This window comes from Corvus kubaryi, unplaced genomic scaffold, assembly GCF_017639235.1.
Source record: "Corvus kubaryi isolate FWS band 111438036 unplaced genomic scaffold, C.kubaryi_AGA036_p1.0 37398, whole genome shotgun sequence".
NCBI classification, from domain to species: Eukaryota; Metazoa; Chordata; class Aves; order Passeriformes; family Corvidae; genus Corvus; species Corvus kubaryi.
Genome location: NW_024581137.1, coordinates 53,099,844 through 53,113,392, shown reverse-complemented (window position 1 = coordinate 53,113,392; position 13,549 = coordinate 53,099,844). Strand labels below are relative to the sequence as shown.

Below are 13,549 nucleotides of genomic sequence, written 5' to 3'. Positions count from 1 at the left end.
AGGGACGTCCTTGCTAAGGGGTGCTTACAGTTTCCTCTGGGAACTGATAGAACCTATCAGCTGGCCAGTTTGAATATGGACAATTCTCTAAGCCACTTAAAGTTGTGATCACCTCTGTGATCCACATTTAAGAATAGGCAAACTCCCCCTCCAAGCTCTCTCTCGTTTCCGGCGCTGGGACAAGTGGCTGCAGGCCCCGTGTGGGGGCCAGCGGGCCCGGCCAGGCCCTGCCTGGGCCAGGCCGGGCCGGGCCACGGCCATCCTGGAGCCATGGACCTGTTCCAGCCGTGGAACCCCCCCCACTGCCTTGCCGTGGGCAGCCGGAGCGGCTCGGCTCTCCCCCCTCTCCACTGCGATAAGAAAAATTCAACATTCCAGCTGCAAAGCTGCAAGGCCGAGGTGAGATTAACCCTTTTATTGCTGTGAAGAGCTGAAAACCTGAGGGAAGAGAGAGAGAAGATGCTTAAAGCTGAAATTCTGTTGTGAAGCTATGATATATCAGAGTATCCTGTTGTAATTTCATGAAGATATGGGGGGTGGAGTGTTCAACTCGTGAGCAAAAGCACCTGCGCTGAGATAGGCAGATGCTGACGCAGCTGTAATTTCATGAGAGGTTTGGACAGGGAGAGATGAACCAGATGAGGACTTTTGCTCCAAAGGGGAAAGGAGAAAACCTCAGTCCGTAGAGATGAACCAGATGAGGACTTTTGCTCCAAATGGGAAAGGAGAAAACCTCAGTTCCTAGAGATGCTCCCAGAGATAGTCCTAAAGATGAAGATGATGAAGACCCTTTGCTCCCAGGGAAGGAGAAGGGCCTCTGTTTTTGTTTCTGAACGGCTCAACCTTAAAATTGTACCCCAAAAAACTTCAAGAGTGGACCCTCGAAAGCAGTTGCGGGAAAAGCTGCAAGTCGGGGGAAAGGACTCACACGCAGGCAGAGAGACTCCTCTTCCTAAATGGACTGAACGATATTTGGAAGTGGGCGGCTGTCTCGTTGTGATAATGTTTTCATAGCATGAGCAAGAAGAGACTTCTCTTTCTAAATGGACTGAACAAGGTTATTATGGAAGTGGTAAACAGACTGAACATCTTAAGGGTTGTCTTTGAACATTGTCAGTGGGAGAAGGGAGGAAGGTGGGGGGAGGAGGAGAGTTCTGAAGGTGGTATGATTTTTTTTTTCCTTCTTTTAGGTCTGTTAATAAACTTCTTTATATTCTTTCAAGTTTAGTGCCTGTTTTGCATTTCTCCTAATTCTTATCTCACAGCAGATAAACAGTAATGAGTATTTTGGACCAAACCACTACAGCATGTTTGTTCCTAGATCTTCTTGTCACCACCAGTTCTGGCCCATCCTCCCATGTCCTCCTTATAAACCACTGCAGAATAAGAAAGCAAATTCGCAGCATGTAAATCAAGCTTAGAAAGATTACAAGCCTTTTCTCTCTCAAACTCATGTTAGTTATGGAAAAAAAAGTGCTTAGAGCCAAAAGCTGGTGTTTAACAATTTATTCCAGGGGTCAGTGAGTGGGGAGGAGGGTGATGCTCAGTCTCAGCGGGCCATGGCTGGCAGGGTGAAAGCTCAGCTAGAAGTAGTTGACAACTCTCCTGATGGACTGGACGCTGGCGCTGCGCGCCTGCCACGCGTTGAAGCTGGTGAACTCGCCGCGCTCCACCACGTACATGCGGCCTCGGTAGTTGGGCTCCTCGTACAGCACCCACCTGGGCACAAAGGGAGGGTTTCCTGGGTCCCAGCACTGTGCTCATGCAAAGTGGCCACTCTGAGTGGCTGCATTTAGGCACCGCTGTACTGCAAACCACCAGAGCCTCATTGCCAGCCCCATCCCACGCACAGGAATCTCCCAGTGGAGTTCACTGTGGGCACTTCTCCCTGCTCCCCCAGCATGGCCTGGCAATTACCCACAGCCAGATTGGACCTTGCCTTTAGAAAACATTGCTCTGGGTCACACCAGCAGTAAAGCCTGGGCCCAAGGGCTCCCTGCTTCACATTACTGTAGGAATGGTTTTCTCTGAGCTTCACCATGTGCAACAGAAACAATTTAACAGCATTTGATAGTGCTAAAGAAGGACATGAGTCCCCTCAGCCCCTGGATAAACCCTTTTTGGACTGTAAGGAGAAACATGCAATGCTTGATGGATATTCTGCCTCTTTGAACTGATTCACTAGCTATAATGGGAACCATATTTAGTAATTCCTCTCTTTGTTAGTAATTCTTAATGGCCTCTTTGATGCTTTCCAACAGAGAGCAGGGCTTGACTGGGTTATCTTTACTTTATCTCTACATCCAGAGTTAATGACAACTTTCCCTTGGAATACAGTCAAATGGATACAACATTCAATAACCTTGGTGACTTTGGCATGCCTGACTGCTTCACCTGGCTTGGCTACATCATTCTCCATCACCCCAGCTTGTGGCATGTCTTTCTCCATTTGAAGGTCTGCAAGTCAGGAGCAATTCTGATGGTCAAGAGGGACAATTCTGCTGCTTTTCTCTCCCTTCACCCCCCTTAGTCACACTGTGTCATGATCTTAATGTGGCCACAAGTGTCACCTCTGTCCTCTGTTTGAATCTCCCATGCTTTTTAACCAAGTTTTGCCATTGCTCTGACAGTTTTACAGTCAGGTTTCCACTCTGTCATTGCTGAGCTGCTCATCTCTGCCTCTTTCCTCTCATGCCCATATTTTCTAGGATTTTATGAGGATCTCTGCTGCTTTTCCCATCTAGTTGCTCAGCAATGACAGCAAAGCAGAAATGCAATCCTCCAAATAATTTGGTTTCTGTGGTCTGTCTTTGCAGAAGTCAGCTGGGACACTGGGGTTGGGACCTACTGTATGTGAGATTTCCAGGGAGAAACTTCTTCAAGTACTGGAGGGGTCAAAGACTGCTGGGCCTGAAGGCAGCTGACCTGAAGACAACAGCTGGTGAACTCAGATCAGTCTGATTCAGAGCAAAAAGCTGGAGGCTTAGGAAAAAAGTTGTTTATAAAACCAGCCACCCACGGGCATTATTTAAAAAACAAAACAAGAAAAGTTTAGGGTATTTATCCAAGGCACCTTACAGGTTCCTTGACAGATTTGTTTTGTGTTTCTGAGATGACACAAGGTGGGACTGTGGTGGTTCCTTCTCCCAGATCCCTGTACAGGATCAGGACCAGCAGGTGGATACCAGCATGGAATACTGTGCCTTGGTTTTGTGAAAGAGTATCCTGTAGTATCAGAGCCCTGTGTGTGGCATCGCTGACACATGGTTCCTACAAACGCCTCATTCTCTGGCACTTGTTGCAGCCAGTTGATATCCAAACTGGAATTATGAAGTCATCCTCAGCCTTTTCCTTTGATGGTCACTTTGCAGTACATGGAGAAGGCTGCCCACTGCTCACAAGGGTAGTGTATCCCCACCACGTATCCTGGTGTGCAGTAACAGAGGGTGTCCTCAGCTCTTCAGCTTAATTAAAAAAATTTATAAAATCTTCCTCCTCCGTTAGGTACATCCCAGCCTAGTTCCTAAGGCACACCAGCTTTATTCCTTTTCTACTCCTTCCCTTCATCTTACATGCATTTCTCCATATTATTAGATGATTGTGGACCTCTTTCACCACCAGCTCACTATCCCTCCCTCGCACTTGAGAAAGGGCTCCCATTCCAGTTTTCTGCACCTTTCAGTCACTCCCTCCTGCTAATGCTACTGGAAGTACTGCAGGGTGGTAGGACAGGGATGTCCACAGGGCACTGCCCACAGGACATGTTCTTTCAGCTCTTCTCTGCTCTAGGACATCTTTCAACAACAGTTGGACCCTGGGGAAAAGAGCAGGGGGAAGAGCAGCCCCTCATAGTCACTGTCTTTCCCAAGATTTCTGTGTTTCTCTCCAGGCACATGGTTGATGTGTCTGCACCGTTACACGGAGGGAATGGGACAGGCTTTGGTGTAGATGGAAGCAGACTTAGTGACCTGGTATGGTCATAAGAACCCCCACTGACTTGTGCCTCTGCTTAGGGGAAGGCTGAAAAAACCCAAAAACTAAAGGAATGAAAGGAATAGCAGAAGGGTGGGAGTGAAGTGTATTGGCAGTGCAAGGTGATGAGTGAAGGACTGTATGGCTTACTTAGCTGTTCCTTTATTGCCTAAAATTTACGTTCTCTGAGACCATCAGCGAGAGGGGAAATCAAGTCAGTCAGGAGCCCAGAAAACAAAAAAAAGGAGATGATCCTGTCCTCAAGCCCAGCATGGGAGAGCTGATCCAGGCACATAGCACACAGCCCTCAAACATCTCGGTGCTGTGTTTCATTAGCACATAATCCCAGAGGACATGGGAATAAAATGCTCATGGAACCAACTCAAACTCTGTAAGCCAAAACTGACTGCTCAAACTGACAAACGAGGAGGGGAATGCTGCAGTGTCAGCCTGGACCAAGCAGGAGGCTTTCAGTGGAGCTTGAAGTCACTCATTCTCCACGTAGGACTTGAGCAGTGCCATGGGCAGGTATCACCTCTGCTGAGAATTATGTAATGTTCATTGGGCAGCAGCATTTGGGTACCTGTTCTGGTTTGTATTTCACAACCCGACTGCAGAACAGCTACCAAACACTCATGAATGCTTCAGCAGAATAATGGTTGTTCTGGTTCCTTCAAGTTATTCCACTGTGGTGTAGAAAAGCTCTTTTTGCGGTATTCTCTCCTGGACCACAAAACGAATTCAGCTTTTTAAAATTGTTATTTCTAGGCAGTTCCCTGTGGAGTGGCTGAGGCACAAAGGAGGACAAGAACCACACATCTTCATCTAAAATCAGATGATACCATATGTGATACTGGAGCTGGCTCTGCCCGTGGGACGGGCGAAGCCACTCGCCACAAACCTGCAACAGCTTCAGAGGAGGCGGTGACACCTCAGAACTGCTCCAAAATAGCAATTCATTGCCAGAATGGTTTAAACTGCTTTACCATCGCCCTGTCTGGTGGGCCCTCAGGTAGGGTAGCAATTGCCCGCCCCAGAAGGGCAGCAGGGAAGGTGCTGGACCTCCTCAACCTCACCAGGAGCCATGCCAAAGGCAGACGTTTGTCTCCATTCCCATGTTTCCAGATGATCCATCATCACTTCCCGCGGGCACGGCCACCTCCACAAGCGCAGGCAGCAATTTTTTATCAGCACATGACACCATCCATGGATTTTGAAATGGAAACAAATATTTCTGTATTCAACAGATGTCACATTGTGGGAATTGAGGGTGAAAATCACAGAGTGAGACTGTGGCTGAAACTCCCTTTGTCTCCATTGACCCCATCTCCTCTGCTCCCCAAACAGCCAAGGATCCTGGGAGAGCTTTGCCAGGTTATGCCCAGCACCACCTACACCTGCAGCACCTCTGGAGCCACCTGGGTTTAGATGGTCCATCCAAAGGAGAAAAGTAGTGCCACAGGGTCCCTTTCTCCTCCCTGCTCTCACCTCTCTGCTGTGGTATCTCATCCTTCCCTCTCTCCTCCTGCAGCCTGGGACAGCACGTCCCTCTGCATTGCCCTGCCTTTTAATTGCCTTTACAGACCTTTCCAAGCATGTCCAACACTGATCTACCCCGGATCTGAATGTAATGCTACAAACCTCAGAGAGTTTCCTCACCATGCTCCTTTCAGTGCTTTATTTTTTTCTATATTTTTATCACTGTTCACAGACCTTGAGAAGTCCTATAATGTTAACACAAACAGTCCAGGCTCCCATGCGAGGGAGAACAAGCTTTGTGCCCTTTATGTATTTTGTAGGGGAGGGGGAAAATCAATCTGAAAAATTCAAGTGCTTGAAAGTTTCTGGGCAGCTTCCCAATTTCTCAAGCTCCAGGCTCTGCTACAGGGACCCGAGCAGTAAATTGGCCCTAAAGCTCTTGCCAGAGTACTCACAGGCTCCCCCTTGGCTTTGTAGTGCTGGTACTCATATACTCAGCACTAACAGGGTCCCTGGTGGGCTCCAGCCATTTCTTCCCATCAGGAGTGGGTAGCTCTGCTCCTTAATGAACTGCCGCTGCCTAATCATAAGCCTGGATTTTTGGAAGAGGAGAGGCCTTGGTTGGATCAGAAAGGGTCCTGCAGGACACTCACTGCAATCAGGACATCTTGAGCTTGGATGGCAACAACCTTTCCCTATTCTGAGAAAAAAATAGGCAGAAAGGGTCCAGCATCCCACACTGTGTGCCTGTGAGCTGCACAATATCCAGTCCAGGACAGGTGAAGAACAAGGTATCTGTGTTCCCTCCTCTGCAGGGGCTTCTCTCTGCCCCAGTGCCTCCCTCCACCCACACTGTACCTGGCCGTGGGAGGGTGTTATGGCATTTCCCAGCTCCCAGCATGCTTGCAGTGAAAATGCAATTGTCAGACAAAAGAAATTTGACAATAAGAGAAAAAACCCACAAAACTGACCAACACTATCGAGAAAATGCCACCAAACATCAAGGAAAAGGCAAAGCTGACATCCTGCCAAGGCTTTCAGGAGCGTCTGCAAGGGCAGGAGGCTGGGGCTGAGCCTCAGCCTGGGCATCACCACCGCTGTTGGCCCTGTCTTTCAGAGGCAGGATTTAGTGTGAAGGGGACGTGCTGCTGCCTCACTTTTGCCATCATAGGAAAAGGTGCGGTGAAGCCACTTGCAAAGCAAAAGCCCTGACCTGCATCACCTGGAGCCATCCATCCACCCTCCCTGAGAGCTTCAGCATGGATTTTAAAGAGGTGTGGAAAGCAGGCAGGCAGGAAGGAAGGAAGGAAGGAAGGAAGGAAGGAAAGGAAGGAAAGAAGGAAGATGGTTTTAGGCTTCTTGTTTCATACACCTTAAAAGAGGCGTCTCAGAGTTCTGGTAGCTTGTGCTTAGCTGCCACCCTCCAAAAATCACACCCCTTTGAAGCAGCTCTCCGTGGGGAGGTGCCAACATTCACCTTTAACCATAGGCTTAACAAACATTTTTAGGCTTTCTCCAAGTGCCCCCAGCACTGACAGGATTTTCCATGAAGGAAGAGTGTCTGTAGCCCACTCTCCCCTGCAGTGCCCAGGGCAGGGAGCACGGCAGTGGCCAGGACACGTGCTGTTACTTACGCGCCGTCACCGTACACTTTGAGGGCATTGATGCAGGTCTTGTCCCAGCCTTGTCCCTGCAGGAAGGAGCAGTCTTCTGTCAGCTCCAGGCTGGGACCCCTAAAATGGCTCCCCTCGAATATTTCGATCCTGTAATGCTCGCCGTGCTGGGGACAAAGGGATTGGAGTCAACAGCAACACCAAAAAAGTGCAACAGACTCTTTCTCTGGCTTTTATAAGACAGAGGGAGACAGAAGGGTGCTTTGGAAGGGGAATGGGAAGAGCAATCCAAGACCACTGGTGCCAGCATGCACAGAGCATGCACAAACTCCTCCCAGCACATCAACCAGGAAAGCAGCCAAAAATTCCTCGTCCCTGTGCCCAGCTGCACCTTCCTGCAGCTGATGTTCACATGCAAACACATCATGGGGTGCCAGTGCCCAGGCACACGCAGCCCCTTGTCCATCTCCCCCACACCCCAAGCCCACAAACCCTCCATCCCAAATGCAGCATCAGACTCTCTGTGCACCGAAACAGGAAAAAAGAAACATATCCTGAGTGTACAAAGAAGTGGGACTACTCCCCTAAACTAATTTGTATTGCCTCCAGTTTCATGCATAGCTGCTGTTCCTGGTGGGAGATGTTGTGCCTTTCTTTTAGGAAAATAAAAGCAGGGGAAGCAAAGGAAACTTTCCCAGCATCATCATTGCTGTGTGAGCCCTTGACGGTCACACAACATAAATTACTCCGGGAAGATCTCTGCAGCCTGCAGCAGAGCAATGTGGGACAGAGCGAGCTCAAAGGGTATTTTTAAGTCAAATTCAAAGAATACCTAAATGCATTTTTCAAATAAACAACGTCAGCACACAAGGAGGCCGGGCTGCAATGCCAAACCCCGCAGCAGGCAGCCGCCGGCAGCAGCCAAGTGGATACCGTGCCTGAGCAAACATTCCTCCGGGAATCTGCGCTGCACAAATGCCTCAAAGCCCTTGCTGGCATCTCACAGGGAAAATCTTGGGCCAGGAAAGGAGGAGCACATCCTTGTGCTGGCCAGGGTCCAGAGCCTGGGGCAGAGCATCCCTCCATGTATGGATCATGGAGGTGCTTTGGGAATGATGTTACAGACCCGAAACAGCCCCACTGCTGTGCCAAAAGCCGTTTCAGGGCCAGTGAGAAATACCTGCTCCAAGTGGGCTCATCATTGCCCCAGAGGCCCTCAGTGATAGGAGAATCAACGGAAAGACCCAACCCATACTCATTGTTCTTTGCTAATTTTTAATCTTTCCATTTAGATCTTCCTATGGACAATGCTTTTAAAAGCTTGATAAGGGGAAGGGAAAATAGTGAGTTTAGTCTAGGATTACTGGGGTCAGAGGGTGGTTTGCAACAGCAGAGAATTCAGCTAAAATTTGCTAGGAGAAGCCCCATGTTCTCATTGGAAAGCCCTCGGGCTGCCCTCTTCCCCTCCGGGTCCATGGGGAGATGGAGCTGCCACAGCTCAAACTTGCCTTGGGCAACGAATCTCCTTCCGAATTCCTCTGTGAATATCTCATAGCAGCTTACATTAAAAGGAAAAGCACATGGTACCAGCAGGACCTTGCCATCTCATCTGGAAAACCACAGGAATATCTCATCCTGCTAAAGGCACTGCGTTTCATTGTGGGAGGAAGAAGATGTATCTTCCTCCTGTCTGGGGACACAGGAGACTGTCTCGGCTTTGGGGCCTGCACAGACCACTCCAAACAGGGGCAAACCTACCCAGGAAACTCTTTCGTCCTCAATGGGACACGCTATTTCTAAAGAACACAAATTTTTGTGACACTTATTTGCGGGGCTCCTGCGACCAGGAGAAACAAAACCCAACGGTGCTCCGGCTGGGAGAGCCAATGCCAGCAGCATCCACTCACCATCCCGACGGGCCGGCAGGAGCCCAGGTGGTCACTGCGTCCATTCCAGCGGTAGAAATCGGGATACTCGCCGTGCTCCAGGATGTACTGCTGCCCTCGGAAGTCGGGGTGGTCAAAGCAGACCCAGGCTCCACTCTGGACGCAGATGGAGTTGACCCGGTTGAGGAAACCTTGGTCCTGGAAGCTGCTGCAGCTGCCGCAGAGGTCCAGCTTCCTGCCTGTGAAGCATTTGCCTTCGTAGAAAGTGATCTGGGGGGAGGGAGGAGAACGGGCCCGCGGTGAGGAGCGGGGATACAGCCAGACTCCCATTCCAAGCAGATAGGAATCTCTTGCAGATGCATCATTTCAGGGTAGCTTGGGGTATTTTAGCTGCTTTCCAGCAAAAGGAGCACGGCATCACTGGCATTTTTTCCTAAGAAGCGTATTTGTTTTTCTGGGAACGCAGTGCATCCCGCATTTATGACACTTCTCGCCGCCTTGTGCTCACTCACACATATTTCCAGCAGGAATGTTTAAACAGGAAATTCGGCTCCCGAAACACAGCTCCTTCTGCCGCACCCTCCCCATCCCTGCTACCAAATTTGCTCCCAGGATCACCACTCATGCTGCATCTGCTGGCTCTATTATCCTCATCAACTCCTTCCACCCGGAGGATGCTCGGGCTCTCCAGCCCCAGGCTGAAAGGGAAGCGGTTGGGTCGTTACTTACTTTTCCTGAGTATTGAGACATTTCTGCTGGCTGTTATCCAAGACCAAAAGCGGGAGCCAGACCAAAACCGCGATGGACAGATCATTGGACACCCCACTATATAGGGGCGGGTGGGGGGGGGCCGGGCCGGGGCTGGTGTCGCGAGGGCTTTTTAACAAAGCCGCGGGAACCGGGGGCTTTGCGCTTTCCTGCTTCGTAGGCAGAACCGCCGGTAACGGGGCCTGCTGAGTCCGGGCTTTTGATTTTGGGCAGATGATCTGACAAAAGATTTGCTTGGCAGGGCTTTGGTTGATTAGCAGTGCACATTTACTGCTCCTTTTTGGAGGACTTCTTTTTTTTTTTTTTTTTTACTTTTTTGACCTTTTTTCCTCTTTATTTCTATTTCTTGTTTCCTTCCTCCCTCTGTTTTCCCCTACTTTTCTTTTTTTTCCATCCTTTGTCTTATTCTTCAGAACAGATAACAAGTAAATGAGGAAACAGCATCATCTCTAAGCATGGCACATAATTTCTCTGTGTTAGGTTTGCTTTTTCCCAGCTTCTTCCCACCTATTGCAGTGTGGCAGCCAAGAGAGGGTGTCCTTGGAAGGCTCCTCACCAACGTACATTGCGCTCCATCCATCAAACCAATGGTTTCTCATTCAACCCTTGAACATCTCTAAATGGCACCTCCAAAAGCCGAGGACCTGATCCCCTCCAAAATGCAAAGGCTGGGCTCACAAACCCACCAATGTTACTCATGAGCATCGTTCTCAGGAAGGTTTTGATGTTCCAGCACTGAAGCCCTGACTCACAGCTGTAAGTCAGGATTAGAGGGACTTTTGGACCATAAAGTTACCATATTAAAGTAACTTACATGGCAGCTATTTGAGACCATAAAGTCCTCATCTGTGTTATAAGAATATCCAGAAATTTTAACTGTGTTATTCCCAGGACAAATAGCAAAGGGAACTCCCAGCCCATAAACCCCATCAGTTTATATTAATGAGCCAGGCTAGGAAGAGGTAAAGGCAGATGTATGGGGATGGCCCACGGACCAGCATGCAGAGATGTACCAGGGGGCCACGTTAAAAGGAGATTTGTCTTTTATGTTTTTTATAGCTCTGTAAGAGACTTCACACACAGCTCCTGCTCACTGAATCCTCCTCCTCCTCACTCACTGGTCCCCCATCACCTCCCCTTGCTGCCGCCTCTCTCCCTGGACCATCAGGCATACGCTTCCGAACCCTATCTGAACCCTAAAACCTCCTTTCTTGGCAGGTAACTCCCATCCCCACAGGTGCCAGCAGCCTGGCTTGGCAGCCCCGCACTGCTGCCTCGGCTCACGGCTTCATCTCGAGATTAAAGACTGCTTCGGGAGAAAGGATGTCATTATTAGGGCTCAAACGTGTGCCACCCTTTCAATTAAGATGTAAAAGTTAATAAGCGCGTGTGCAGACACACGTGGGCTGAGCTGGAGGATGTCGCTGACTGGGATGCGCTGGAGGAGGAAGGAGGGAGGTGGCACTTTGTGCTGGGACAGGAAACACATCCTCCAGCTGATGCAGGCAAACCTGCCCCGGCATCGCAGGAACACGGCTCACACGTACATGTTGTGCTGTGAGGCAGGAAACAATGAAAAAAGCCTCATCTGATTGGAAAAAAAAAACCCTGCCCAAACCCTCTTTGAAATGCCGGTGCCAATTTTAAGGTGTTAAATTAATCACCAGATGGTGGAGGGAAAAGCAACAGTGCACGGGAAGTCCCACTTGGAAGAGCAGCAGCCAAGATGGGGGCATCAGCAGAGTTCCCTGTGGCATTCAGTGCCCTGGGGGGGAAGGAGAAGTGTCCCTCTTCCAAGTCATGGCTGGGAGCACAAGGACAATGGGGTGACACTGTTGGTGGCATTGGGACCCAATTCTCCATCCACTGAGGTTGTAGCTCATGCACTCTTTGCATTGACCATGAGCTGTTGGGTGCCTGGAGAGGAAGACCCGCGGCACCCATGGCAAACTGCCCCAAAGCACCCAGGAAAGCAAATATTGCCTCAGAAGGAGATTTTTATGGAACGATAAAAGCCTGGTTTCCTCCAGCTCTGTCTCATGAGGGGATTTTCCTGTTTCTCTTAAGGTGTGACATTTAATTCAATGTGCCAGAGCTTGATGAACCTGAGACTTGTGCCTGGCTGTCAGATTTCTTAGAAATTGTCCAACAGGTTCAAAAGCTATTTCGGGAGAGATGGAGAAAAAGTGTGGCAACTTTATCCTCATTTCTTTGAGAAACCATGTTAAAGATATGAAATAAGAAAGGAAAATGATGGGAAAAAAAGAATATGGATAAATATAAATGGTAATTCCTAGACAAACCCCCTTAACTCCTTGCCAAAGACAGAAAGGCTATCAATGGAAGGAGAAAAGAGAGCTTGAGGAGCCTGTGGCCACTAGCAGCATTTCAGGCATGTCATGATGGGGCTGACCTTGCCTCCTGCTCATGCCCAGGTGCAGGATCACATCTGACCATGAGTCCCACAGCAAAAGGTTCGTGGGCAGCCTTCCTCCACTGTGGCTGCTTTAAGGACAAAACATCAGAAATGAACTTACAAGTTTGAGTATTTGGCTTTAACAGTGAAAACCCAAAAATCTGACATTCTTTTGTGGGTTTGGTTTAGAGGGAGGAATTGGGTTTGATGTCTGCAGGGGCTGCTCCAGGCTGTGCTATCCCTGCCTGCCTTTGCTGCCACGAGACTGAGGAGTGAGGTGGTGAGAGACAATTTGCTCCCCAAATTGTCCAGGCCAGAGCCAGGGGAGCTGAGTAGGGTGTGACTCCTGGAGGTGAATCTTTGGGAGTGACCTCGCTAATGTGAACAGGAATATTCTGTGTCAGAGGCTTAGCTGGATTAGCATTCTGCTCAGAGGTACCTCCTACAGCCAATGCAGCCCCACACAACCCTTAATGGAGCAGCAGCCAAAGAGTTGCTCCACATCCTCTGACAAGGCCACAGCTTCTGGAGGAGCCTGTAGTGTTTGCAAAACAGTGTAAGACCTGGCACAGAAAATCCCTAGCTCAGGGCTTTCAAAACACCACCTTGCTTTGAAAAGCTCATAGATTTTTCACATAACTCAGTAGGAGATACTTTGAGCTCATTAAATATGAAACAACCATGGGTTTTGCTCCTTCCCACAGACAAATTTTTGGCTTGCTGCTGGGAATGATGAGCACATCCTGTGGGCCTCTTCAGAGCAGCAAGACCTGAGGGAGAAACCATCTTCTTGACTCAAGGGAGAGTTTCTGTGTGAAATAAATGCTGCTTGTTGAAGACCTGGCCCATCTCAGACCAGCTGCCAAAAGTACCAATTTCTGCTGGTGATTAACCCACTCCCTGAACCTGAGTACACCATGTGCTGCCTCCCAGAGCTGCCTGCAGGGCTGGGTACACTGACTGCAGAACATCTCTGGAAAACATCCAACCCACACCCTCACTGGCAGAATACATCCCCTGTTGCTGGAAAAGGGAATCAGCTGCCAGGCACTGGTTTGGGGTTCAATGTGTTGCCTTCAGCATGGATGCACTACAACATAAAAATCTCTAGAATATCTCTATCAAGGGTGGCCATCCTACACCCTGACCCACCACACATCCCATGCCAGCAACACCTCATGTCACCCATGTGGGGTAAGGACTCCAAAAAACCCTCTCAGACTGAGCAAACCCTGCCACAGAATGATGGATCTGGGTGGCTTCCTGCTAGGAAAAACAGCTCTTCACCTTGGAAATGGGACCTGCTGGTCAGGTTTAGCCCATTACAGTCCTGTTTTCATCAGTATTCTGTCCAGGGATCATTGCACATCTCAGCATCTGAGGTGGGACCTGGACTTCATTTTGGAAAGCATCAG

At 49.3% G+C, this 13,549-nt stretch overlaps 1 protein-coding gene across 2 annotated transcripts; it reads right to left on the bottom strand.

Moving 5' to 3' along the window:
* Positions 1 to 1,491: 1,491 nt before the first annotated feature.
* CRYGN (crystallin gamma N) lies at positions 1,492 to 9,796 on the bottom strand. Of its 2 annotated transcripts, XM_042044340.1 has the most exons (4): positions 9,680 to 9,796; positions 8,972 to 9,220; positions 7,086 to 7,231; positions 1,492 to 1,719 (listed from the first exon to the last, which is right to left on the bottom strand). In XM_042044340.1, exons 1-4 carry the CDS (start codon positions 9,698 to 9,700, stop codon positions 1,584 to 1,586), a joined length of 552 nt encoding a protein of 183 aa, XP_041900274.1. In that variant the 5' UTR covers positions 9,701 to 9,796; the 3' UTR covers positions 1,492 to 1,583. The 2 variants fall into 2 exon arrangements, with proteins under 2 accessions (XP_041900274.1, XP_041900273.1); XM_042044339.1 differs by lacking the exon at positions 9,680 to 9,796 and having other exon boundaries at positions 8,972 to 9,588.
* Positions 9,797 to 13,549: the final 3,753 nt, after the last annotated feature.